Here is a 13395-nt window from a genome sequence, read left to right on the forward strand (position 1 = left end):
TAATCAGTTTCAAATTTTATTTCTCTGTAATCTTTCTATTCGATTGTCCTCAACGTTGCATATCAGAAAAAAAAAATATATATATAGCCTATCTGAGAATCTTTTTAAGAGAACTTGAAATGAAATTACTCTTGAAATAATTGATGAAATGGAATTAACTGATTGAATGAAATAATTCTTGTACAAATCGCATGTTCTATTATCGTTTTATGCTGCTTTTGTATTATATTTTGAAATCCAGAAGGGAGTATTGCGATTGGGAAGAGTGACTGCTCTTATAACTTTCTTGCAGCTTTCAAAGCAATATATAATATTTTAACTACTCTAGCACTCTTATTTAATATAAATCATCAAAAAATTACTGAATATGTGTTCACTTTAGTGTTACATTGTTGTGAACCATCAACCCAAATAACTTTGAAAAGTACCTTTCAATCTCTAATTAATGTGATTTAAGTTATCTAAATTTCGAACTTCATGCCCATTACAGGTCCTGCTGGAACAGGAAAAACTGAATCGGTCAAAGCCCTTGGACATCAGTTGGGAAGATTTGTGCTGGTGTTCAATTGCGATGAAACATTCGACTTCCAGGCTATGGGAAGAATTTTCGTCGGTTTGTGCCAGGCAAGTTTTCTAATGGTTAAAACTAATATTGTATGAAACACATTCTACGACTTATAAGAGATAGAAAATTAGGTGAAGTGGGATCTCCCAGTTAAGGACTTTCTCCTAACAAATAGCCATAAAATTATTTATATTCTTTTCAAACCACTTGTATTTTCAACTATTTTTTCTCAGGAATATTCTTGAAATGAAATATTGGACCATTCAAATTTAAAATGCTTCTTTGCCAAGTTGAACATTGCGTTTTTTAAAAATCTGGTGGAGGATTCGGAAAAATCATATTTTTCTCACAACATAATATTTCTGTTTTTTAGGTGGGTGCATGGGGTTGCTTCGATGAATTCAACCGATTAGAAGAGCGAATGTTGTCAGCCGTGTCGCAACAAGTGCAAACCATCCAGGAAGCACTAAAATCACAAGCCTCGAAGAAAGAAAGCTGTAAGATGATCCAGATCTCATTAAATTAGTTCTATCTTTCGAATCTTAACCAATGAATATTCTGAGTAAAGAATTCTAAGTAAAGGACGCCTATTTTATTGGTATGAGATGAACGCATTGCATTTACATGATTCTGCTTTTGGTTACTTGAAATGTGTTCTGATGATTCATACTTGATTATTTTTCTACATAGTTTTCAGAATTACAAAATTTGAAGTCTTAATTAAATTGAAGAATATTGAATACCAATCATAATATAAGTTTTGTACTAAGAATGAAACATTGTCATAAAACACTAAATGAGAAGTGATTCTACTCTTCGTGAAGTACCAAAGCATGTACTGAAGAGAGGATCCATATTTTAGATGGGTTCTTTGAAAAATGAATGAATCGCATTTTCTTGAAAATGCTAACAATTAAACGATAACCAAAATATTTTCACCAATCATTTATTGCACAAGTTTCAAAGAAGCTTTGTGTTTGAATGTAAAATAGTACACAAATTCAAATGAAAAAATCTTGTTTCTCTTCATATCCAAAAGTATGCGAATACTTACAGGTTCAGATTCATGGTAGACGTTTTATTTGATAAATAATATAATTAATCAAATTTTTTCATTAATTCCATAAACTCTTGTTTGTATTCATTCATTAATTCCATAAATCTTGTTTGTATTTGTTCAGTTATTCCATCAACTCATATTTGTTTTTATGTTTCATGAATGTTAATTGACTTTATCAACTCATATTTTTTTGTCAATCAATTTAATCAATTGTTGTTTGTATTTGTTCAGCAATCACGGTGGAGCTGGTTGGCAAACAGGTGAAAGTGTCGACGGACATGGCAGTGTTCATCACGATGAACCCGGGATACGCAGGACGCTCCAATCTGCCTGACAACCTGAAGAAGCTGTTCCGCTCGCTGGCCATGACCAAGCCCGATCGCCAGCTCATTGCCGAAGTCATGCTTTTCTCGCAGGGATTCCGGTCCGCTGAGAAGCTCGCCTGCAAAATTGTTCCGTTCTTCAAGTAGGTTATCTTTCCTCTACTTGAACAAAGAATTTGTTCTCTTGATTTGAATTTCAAATCATTCAGGGGCTAGGACTTTTAAATAATATAGTATCGAAATATCCTGAGAGAGTTTAAGTTTAGATTTGATCAATAAAGATTCATTATCTAAGTGGTAGTTGCTTACTGGCAATCACTTATCTTGAAAGATCTACTGATTTTTTCTCTAAGGATCACCGTACAGAAAAGGGTGGGCATCACGCCCACATGATCTCTGCGATATTTTAGGCTGGGACCTTTAAATAATACAGTATCGAAATATCCTAAGAGAGTTTAATTTCAGATTTTATCAATTTATTCATTATCTAAGTGGTAGTTGCTTACTGCCAATCACTTATCTTGAAAGATCTACTGATTTTTTCTCTGAGTATCACCCTACAGAAAAGTGGGCATCACGCCCACATGATCTCTAGGCTTGTGCGTGGGTAATGAGGCGTATGATAATGAGTGATTAATGAACCTAAAGTTTTTGGTGGGTCCCGAACCACCGGGAATATATCTTCAATTTCACTTTTCATTTATGAACTGCTTTTTAATGGTCACTTTTCAATACTTTAGTTACGATTGATGAAAATGGACACCATGTCCGAAAGAGCTTTACAACGTGAGTAGATGCTAAGTAGCTATCCCTCACAAAATTCAGACAGCTGGGTTGTAACTAGAGTATTGAAAAGTAATAACCTTATCATTGACTTGCTTTTATAAACAACTATTGAACCACCCTGAACCATGAGCTATACATTTTTTTTTTAGTCTAGAGTCTCCTCATTTTGTTGTATTTGGATCAATAAATAATTTGACCCCTTCCCAACTACATTTTATTCTCGTCATAATGATCCTAGAAGATATCATAGAGATACATCTACATTATGTATCTTTGGTATATTTTATCAAGTTTATTGTACTGTTATATAAATTCTACTACTGGGTAATACTGTTTAATGACATTGAAATATGATGGTATTTGAAATACTATAATTATGACATTAAAATGTGATGACATTTAAAATACTATAATATTCTTAATTCACCATCTTAATTGTAGATTTGTTTTACTATTTTATGATAATTTCATATTCTTATACTGTCCTATTGAAAAAATACTATCTATTGAAACAAAAACTACGTGTCCACTTCCTTGCGCTTGCAGTAAATGTTTCTTCAATATCTTGGAGTCCACTATGGTTATATCGGCCAGCTGTTTGATAACACTGCACTTACTTGAAATGTGGCTAATATTTGTTGTTTTGTTTGCAGGTTATGTGATGAACAACTGTCGAATCAGTCGCATTATGATTTCGGTTTGCGAGCACTGAAGTCGGTGCTTGTGTCAGCCGGAAACGTGAAGCGCGATCGCATCCAGCGAATCAAAGAGCACAAGAAGAACACAGGCGAAACCGTCATTGATGAGGCTTCAATCGCTGAAAATCTTCCTGAACAAGAGGTCAGTTCAATTTTATTTACTAAGTTATTATAGCTGGTTCAATAGGTAGTTTAATATTAATTTATTTGTCAATGAAAACAACGGGTTACCCCAGTATGTCTCCTCCAAAAAAGTAAAAAATAATCACATGGCATACAAGAGAAAATTAATAAACCAGGAATATATTCGAAATGATCAATAATCATTCTAAATGGTTTCTTGAAGATTAACAATATTAGAAAATTATAAATTCGTTATTTGATGTATTAAATGTATTGATCTTCTATCATGTTGAGACTTAGTTTGGTTTCTTGTTTAGAAAAGAATCAGTAATCTACTCAAAATTATCAAACGTTATTTGATGATATTTAAAACAGTGGATGATATTAGAAACGAAAATTTTCATCTTATTGGATGTATTACCAATATTGCATTCTTGAAATCACCATGTTGTGTGATTTCCAGTGCATAGAAAGAATAAGTTATCTATTCTAAATCTATTTGAATAATATTTAAAGCAACATAAGAAACTTACCAACTGACTACTTTACATTTTATAGTCTTGAATTTATTGAACTACAGCTTTTCCACCTGCCTTGTTGTAATTGCCATGTTTCAGTGAGTCATTATTTTATGCTTAGAAATTGAAATGAGCCACTAGAGTTGAATTGAAGTTATTGTTGAAATTAAGAAATTAAAGATTCACCACAGAATTAATTCAATTCTACTATTATAATTAATTAATTACGATGAAGATTATCTTTTATTGTAATTGTGATTTATTTTTGATTAAGGATTTTATTTCTTTCTAATAATTTGTAATCTAATGTAAATTTGTTTTGTGAAGGGTCATGTGGCACAGAGAACCTGGAATTCTAACTCTGCTCTAATAAAGGCTTATACTCACTCTAGTATAAGAAAACCAATACAATACGGTAATACTATCCTCAACTTACTGAAGTTGAAACAACTGGATTATAAGCATTTCTATCGGACGAGATTTGTTTTCTTCTTGTAAAAAAATTTACATATATACATTTTTTTTTCATTTTACAGCACAAAATTTCATTCAAGCAATAAAAAAGTAAACTTCCAAACATTAGAGTGCAATAAAAATGAAACTTCTGATAAATATTCTTGCATAAAGTAAAACATTTTTTATTTCTTTTTACAAGTTTCAGTGAAGGATGTCGGCAATGAGTACAGAATTTTTTGTTTAATCCTTATGCTGTTTTCTTCAGCATGTTGTACACGATATGTACATTCTTCTATAATATTATGATAGTTCAGTAAACTACTTTTTCATATTTTTTCTTTTATTCTTTTATATATATTCATATTATTTGTTTTATTTAGAGGATCTCTTTTATTTAATAATAATCATAATCTATCCAATAAGTTGTAAGTAGATCCAATAAGTAGTTCTTATTTCTACTAGAATAGAATAGATTAAAGGCGACTGTCCGAAAACATACACATGTATAAAGGCATTGTCAGTAAAAAATACATAGGTAAAATTCAAATACTATACATGATTTATAACTTACTAAGCCTAATATGATAACTTTGTTTTAAACTCTATCCAATTTAATGAATTGTTATCTTGTTGCTTTTCTAAATTTTATATTTAACATATAAAGCACCATGAGTGGCAAGCGACGACAATTATTGTATATTTTCTTCTTCTTTTCTTTTATTGCCTACTTTAGAGATAATGAATCTGGATGCAGATGCTTATGATTCTCCTTTAATAGACTGTGTTATCTGTAATGATATAAATAATTTCGCTAACATTGATGCTGACAAATCGACGGCGTTTAGGGTTATCCACCAAAACATTCGTAGTTATAATAAAAACTTTGATTCTTTCGTAGTTCTTTTGCAAGGGCTTCAAGTAAAATTTCATTGTATTATCCTTACGGAAGCTTGGCTTAAGGATGATAGCGATTTAAATAACATTCAAGGATACACTCTGCATAGGTCCTATAATAACTTAAATAGTAGCGATGGTATTGTCGTCTATATTGATAGTAGCCTATCCGTTACTTGCAGTCAGCTGCTGCTGGGTGGAGTGGCCACGAGCTTATCTCTTAATTTCAATTGGGAGGGGGTTAAATTCGATCTGTTGGCCGTTTATCGTAGTCCTAATTCCAACTTTCCACAGTTCATCGTACTATCATAATGAATTTCGCCATTCCAAATTATGTACATTTGGTGGAGATATTAATTGCGATCTTCTACAGCCTAATCCTTATCCATTACGTGACGATTATTTGGACACGCTATGTGAGGCAAATCTGATACCGTGCATAGAGAACATTATAAGACCGGACAGTAATAGCTGCTTAGACCATTTTTTTCTAAGACGGATTAGTAAATTTGTTGCAAAATCAGTAGTAATAGAATCAGCTGTGACAGATCATTTTGCTACATTTATTATACTTCACACCCGAGAAAACAAAAGACCTGAACAACGGGAGGTAAAGTTAATACGTAACTGGTCCAATATCAACCTTTCTATATCTCATCAAAACTGGGATCACGTAACAGCTGTAACTGATCTAAACACATCCTCAATTAATTTTATCAGTACCTTACAAAATATAATATCATCCAATACTGTTGAAGTTGTTAATAACGCAAAAAATTCGAGGCTAAAACCATGGATCACTTATAATTTGGTTAACTCAATCCGCAATAGAGACAAACAGTCACAAAATCAACCTTTCAACCTGGCTCTAAAAAATAGATATATACGGTATAGAAATGTCCTTCTCTCAACTATAAAACGAGCTAAATTCACTTATTATAAAAATAAAATAGATACAGCGGGAGGAGACCCTCGAAAATTCTGGTCAGTTGTTAATGAGGTTTCTGGTCAGCCCACTCATAAATATAAGTTTCCGGTTGACACTTTCAATGACGGCAACCCTGCTCCTCCCCCAAAGGTGGAAGAAATTTCTAATGATTTCAATAGATTTTTTGCCTCTGTGGGGGCGCGTCTGGCTGCGGTGATCCAACCCTCTGGTCCATCTGAGGTGAGGGACTCTGACTACGCTACCGGTGCCGTGTTTGAGCTTCGTCCTGTTGCTGAGCATGAATTGCTGACTGTGGTGGGCAGCATGAGGGGGCGTTCTGCGCCGGGTTGGGATTCAATTCCCTTCTGATTGCTCTAGCTAAAATAATTGAGAAATGCGTGAAAATCCAAGTCAATAACTACTTAGACAACAACAATATCATTTCTAACAACCAGTACGGCTTTAGAACCTCTAAAAACACATCCGATGCTCTTTTTGAAATTAACAAGTATGTTACCACACAATCTAGCAATAAAAAAGCTTTAATTTCTTTTCTGGATTCAGCCAAGGCCTTTGATTCAATAGATAGGAATATACTTTTTGCAAAACTTGAAGCAATTGGCTTCAAGAATCTCACCTTAAGATGGTTTAGAAGCTACTTTGAAGATAGAACACAGAGAATATCATTAAATGGCACAGACAGTGATTCTATTGCAGTTGATTATGGAGTGGTGCAGGGGAGTACCTTGGGCCCCCTACTTTTCCTCATTTACATCAATAACATATCCAGGTTGCACCTACATGGTCAATTATTCCTCTTTGCCGATGACACGGCACTTGTGTCTACAGGCTGCACATGGACTGAAACATTCAATAATGCTTCCTCTGATCTCGTTAAACTAAAAAATTGGTTCGACAACAATGTGTTGTCAATTAATATTTCGAAATCCAAGTGTCTACCTATATTCCTTCGTAATAGCCCCGGGCCCAGGGTGCTCAGGATGCATTCATGTGGTGACCCATTCTCCAATGACTGTAACTGTCCTGAGATAGAACAAGTCTTAACTCACAAATATCTTGGCATAATATTCGACCACAAGTTGAGTTGGGTGGCCCATGTGCAGTACCTCAGGCAGAGGTTGCGTAAAATGAATTATGCTTTTGCACAGCTGGGAAGGTTCCTGAGTCCTGGACACTGTCGTTCTGTCTACTATGCATATGTGCAGACATTGCTTGAGTATGGCATCTTGGCGTGGGGCGGTGCCTCCTTGGGTGTCCTGCGTCCTGTTGCGGTCTCACAGAGAGCACTTATTAAAACACTATTGGCCAAAAATCATAGATATCCAACACATTTACTTTTCCAAGAATTCCCTGTTTTAAATATAAAACAATTATTTATAAAAAATTTACTTGTCTTTATAAAAAAAGTAACTTTGTCTTCAATGAAATTCAACATTATTATCCCACTAGAAACAGATTGCATATAAATATTCAATTTCCCCGTTTAAGTAATTCAATTCAACTTGGAAACTGTTTTCATTTAGCCCATTGGCTTTACCGTAATATACCGGCCGAGATTTCAACTACTGAGGGGGTTAGCGTTGCCGTCTACAAGCGGAGAGTGACCGGGTGGCTGCTCTGCATCGGTTCAGATGCTGCGGAGGCTCTTCTACATTCTCCATATAGATGAATATTTCTAGTTCTGAACACAGAATAACATTAATATTAATAATATTAATAATATTAATAATATTAATAATATTAATAATATTAATAATATTAATAATATTAATAATATTAATAATATTAATAATATTAATATTAATAAAGCTATATTACTCCCAACTCAGCCCTTTAACCGCCGTCGAGCTGACACTTTTATTTTATTTATTCATTGTTTTTTTTCTATCTTAAGTTTTAAAATTTATTATTAAAATAAACTCTCTTATTATTCTTTCAAATTTATTTATTATTCATAGTTTGTAATTTATTTTATTATTGCTAGTGTTTGCCCTCTGTCTGATAATTTGCGACTCCTCCCTGCACACGGACAAATCATCCAGGCAGGGAGAATTTATTCATGTAATTTATAACACTTTTATATTTTGTGAATATGTAATATTTTATGAATAAAACAATTTGAATTTGAATTTATAATCAATCAATAGCCTATGCTACTACTTGAATATTGCTATTGAATTTTGTTATTTTGTTTGCAGATTCTTATTCAATCAGTGTGCGAGACAATGGTGCCGAAGCTGGTTGCTGAAGATATACCATTGCTCTTCTCACTACTCAATGATGTATTCCCACAAGTTCAGTACACCAGGGCTGAGATGACAGGTGAGACGAACACGTCGATATTCTCATTCCAATTCAGTTTTTTAATCAAAATATATTCAAAAAATTATTTATACACACTGAAGAAAACACTCGTTACAGTGTAACATCCATTATTACATTATTCATTATTAATACTTGTTTATGTCTGTATATACGAATTTACACCCAAATCCTAAAAACTGTTGATTATTTAACATGGACAATGGTTCAACAAAGAGATTATATACATGGACAACCTGATAATCTTATTTCTGTTTTCAAACTTCATTTTCTGGAATTTTATAACGTGTTATCCTGAATTTGGAATCAATATAATAAGGCCAGTTGTGGATATTATTTGTGCTGAACGTTTTAAGCCCATCCGCATCGATTTCAGATATAGGGATACCTTGTCCTCTGTTTGCTGTCTTTTGATGATGACACTGACAATGAATTCATATAATCATCCAATCGAATAAAATATTTATAAATTGGAGTTTTCTGCATTCTAGGTTTGAAAGAGCAAATCAGAAAGGTGTGTCAAGAGGAGTATCTCGTTTGTGGAGAAGGTGATGAGCAAGGAAGTCCGTGGATGGAAAAGGTGAGATTTGAATTTAACCAGGCCAGCCACAAGCCTCTAAATAATGAATCGTTCAATTTTTGTTACAATAATTATCCACATTCACTGCATGATTATGAATTCCCTAAAGAAAGAATGATTGAAATCTCAACGGGCATCAATATCATCCTAATCATTACCTCGGCTCTCTCAGCTATAACATTGTACTTTTATCTTTGCAATATTATACTTGATTATTTTTGATCTTATTTTCACATTCAACTAGCGATTATTGAAGTTTACTCATGAATGATTCAATCATAGTTTGTGAGAAAGTTTGCAATTTTTCTATATACGTAATTAATCTTTAATAATTATCTGTATTAATATTTCTAAGGAACTTTCTATTACGTTTTCTTTATATTTATTTCTAGTATATGCGTTCCTAATCATAAGTTATTATTCTCTTAACTTGTAAATTTTTGGCTCAATTTGTTATTTAAAATTTTGATTCAAACATTTGATGCCAAATCAAGGTTCATGTTATGGATCTTCAATATTATTCTCAACTACAAGTACAATGAATACACTACACTTACTTAAGAAATACATTCACATTTATGCATTCTGAACAAGTCGGTGTATGTATTAAGCACTGTATGTGTTGTCTTGTAAATTGCTATTTTTGAAGTTAAGGTTGCTAAGTGCATTGGAGAATAAACTGTGTGAACTTCTGTTGTTTTGAATTCACTTGCACCTGATATTCTATATATGTGTTATTGAATGTTTTCACACATTCTCAAGATATTTGTTTCAGAAGTCTTTGTTTTCTCTGTGTATTCATTTTTTTCAAATAAAATACTAATATACAGAGTGGGTGAAAAGTCTGAGAACGGCTTAATATCTCACACCCAGAGGTAATTTGACGGTGGGTGTGATTGGGGATCCTACTAAAATTGAAAATACTACTTTACTATGACTTCAAAAATCTGGTCCGCCATTTTCAATGCAAATTATTATTTTTTAAATAGGAAGGTGGTCATGCGATAATGATTTCGATACGAAGTTTCAAGAAAAATGAATGGCGAAAACCGCACATCGATATCTCAAACCGTTCCGAAGATATTCACATTATTAATCAATATCACTTATTTATTTCATTTCTGATTTGCATGGTATTGATTTATAATGTGAATATCTTTATCTCTATCTATCTGGAGGATTAGATTTTTGAAGTAGTATTATCATTCTTAGTAGAAATCCCAATCACAACCGTGAAATCACATTTCTTTATGAGATACTAAGCCGTTCTCATACTTTTTTATTTCCTTTCTGCTTTGAATAGTATTGATTAATAATTTGGATATCTTCGAAATGGTTTGAGATATCGATATGCGGTTTTCGCCATTCATTTTTCCTTGAAATTCCGTATTGAAATCATGCATCGCATGACCACCTTCCTATTTAAAAAATAAAGATGCATTCAAAATGGTGGATCCAAGATGGCGGACCAGAATTTTGAAGTCATAGTAAAGTAGTATTTTCAATTTTAGTAGGATCCACAATCACACCCACCGTCAAATTACCTCTGTATATGAGATATTAAGCCGTTCTCGGACTTTTCACTCACTCTGTATACCTTATTGTAGTTTTACACATCGGGAAAACGTTCTTCATGAAATGCGTTTCATGCATTCTACACCTTAGTTATACTTGATACTCGATGGTAAAACAGTTATTCGATCAAAACATTCTTCATCTACTGTCTTGAGTGTAGATGTGTAGTAAAATTATTTTAGTATTGTAATGATGTTGAACTAACTGTAACCACACGTTTTCGCATTTCTGTGTTTGTGCACTCATAACAGTGCTTCATGGGAGAAACTTGGATCGAGAAGGTAATTTTTATGTCTTGTTTGCATCTTTAGCTTGGATTGAAATTTTTATCTGTGTAAATTTAATCATTCTCTTCTTTTCTTTAATTTATCTGACAAAGTGATTCCCACATTTCAGAAAATAGATTTTCTACACGTTATTGAAATTCCCGCTTGCAACCTAACCTTAACTCCTCTCAAGAAATTTTCAACCTTAGTGGTTGATTAGAATTGAACATTCTTCATTCAAAACCCTCCATTTAGTATTCTATTATTCTCTTTGAATGACAACACGAAAAATTATTATTTTTCAAATCAAATTCCTTCTCAAGCTTAACAATATAATGTGAATACAGAGTGCTTCAAAAGAAGTTTCTATTACGTTTTCTTTATATTTATTTCTAGTATATGCGTTCCTAATCATAAGTTATTATTCTCTTAACTTGTAAATTTTTGGCTCAATTTGTTATTTAAAATTTTGATTCAAACATTTGATGCCAAATCAAGGTTCATGTTATGGATCTTCAATATTATTCTCAACTACAAGTACAATGAATACACTACACTTACTTAAGAAATACATTCACATTTATGCATTCTGAACAAGTCGGTGTATGTATTAAGCACAGTATGTGTTGTCTTGTAAATTGCTATTTTTGAAGTTAAGGTTGCTAAGTGCATTGGAGAATAAACTGTGTGAACTTCTGTTGTTTTGAATTCACTTGCACCTGATATTCTATATATGTGTTATTGAATGTTTTCACACATTCTCAAGATATTTGTATCAGAAGTCTTTGTTTTCTCTGTGTATTCATTTTTTTCAAATAAAATACTAATATACAGAGTGGGTGAAAAGTCTGAGAACGGCTTAATATCTCACACCCAGAGGTAATTTGACGGTGGGTGTGATTGGGGATCCTACTAAAATTGAAAATACTACTTTACTATGACTTCAAAAATCTGGTCCGCCATTTTCAATGCAAATTATTATTTTTTAAATAGGAAGGTGGTCATGCGATAATGATTTCGATACGAAGTTTCAAGAAAAAATGAATGGCGAAAACCGCACATCGATATCTCAAACCGTTCCGAAGATATTCACATTATTAATCAATATCACTTATTTATTTCATTTCTGATTTGCATGGTATTGATTTATAATGTGAATATCTTTATCTCTATCTATCTGGAGGATTAGATTTTTGAAGTAGTATTATCATTCTTAGTAGAAATCCCAATCACAACCGTGAAATCACATTTCTTTATGAGATACTAAGCCGTTCTCATACTTTTTTATTTCCTTTCTGCTTTGAATAGTATTGATTAATAATTTGGATATCTTCGAAATGGTTTGAGATATCGATATGCGGTTTTCGCCATTCATTTTTCCTTGAAATTCCGTATTGAAATCATGCATCGCATGACCACCTTCCTATTTAAAAAATAAAGATGCATTCAAAATGGTGGATCCAAGATGGCGGACCAGAATTTTGAAGTCATAGTAAAGTAGTATTTTCAATTTTAGTAGGATCCACAATCACACCCACCGTCAAATTACCTCTGTATATGAGATATTAAGCCGTTCTCGGACTTTTCACTCACTCTGTATACCTTATTGTAGTTTTACACATCGGGAAAACGTTCTTCATGAAATGCGTTTCATGCATTCTACACCTTAGTTATACTTGATACTCGATGGTAAAACAGTTATTCGATCAAAAACATTCTTCATCTACTGTCTTGAGTGTAGATGTGTAGTAAAATTATTTTAGTATTGTAATGATGTTGAACTAACTGTAACCACACGTTTTCGCATTTCTGTGTTTGTGCACTCATAACAGTGCTTCATGGGAGAAACTTGGATCGAGAAGGTAATTTTTATGTCTTGTTTGCATCTTTAGCTTGGATTGAAATTTTTATCTGTGTAAATTTAATCATTCTCTTCTTTTCTTTAATTTATCTGACAAAGTGATTCCCACATTTCAGAAAATAGATTTTCTACACGTTATTGAAATTCCCGCTTGCAACCTAACCTTAACTCCTCTCAAGAAATTTTCAACCTTAGTGGTTGATTAGAATTGAACATTCTTCATTCAAAACCCTCCATTTAGTATTCTATTATTCTCTTTGAATGACAACACGAAAAATTATTATTTTTCAAATCAAATTCCTTCTCAAGCTTAACAATATAATGTGAATACAGAGTGCTTCAAAAGAAGTTACCAATTGAGATGATTCATAAAAAATTATTCAGAAAAGTTACAGCGCTGTTTCTATTCTAGTTAAAAA

General features: G+C 32.7%; 1 protein-coding gene across 1 annotated transcript in view; it reads left to right on the top strand.

Moving 5' to 3' along the window:
• Positions 1 to 13395, top strand: part of LOC111047281 (dynein heavy chain, cytoplasmic) — a 163206-nt gene that overhangs the window by 62665 nt on the left and 87146 nt on the right. The window contains exons 33-39 of the mRNA XM_039423746.1: positions 491 to 624; positions 939 to 1062; positions 1857 to 2091; positions 3388 to 3574; positions 8571 to 8694; positions 9186 to 9274; positions 11101 to 11130. Of these exons, the coding sequence (XP_039279680.1) occupies positions 491 to 624; positions 939 to 1062; positions 1857 to 2091; positions 3388 to 3574; positions 8571 to 8694; positions 9186 to 9274; positions 11101 to 11130 (923 nt within the window). The remainder of the gene's footprint in view (positions 1 to 490; positions 625 to 938; positions 1063 to 1856; positions 2092 to 3387; positions 3575 to 8570; positions 8695 to 9185; positions 9275 to 11100; positions 11131 to 13395) is intronic.

Source organism: Nilaparvata lugens, chromosome 1 (assembly GCF_014356525.2).
Source record: "Nilaparvata lugens isolate BPH chromosome 1, ASM1435652v1, whole genome shotgun sequence".
In the NCBI taxonomy this organism is placed as follows: domain Eukaryota; kingdom Metazoa; phylum Arthropoda; class Insecta; order Hemiptera; family Delphacidae; genus Nilaparvata; species Nilaparvata lugens.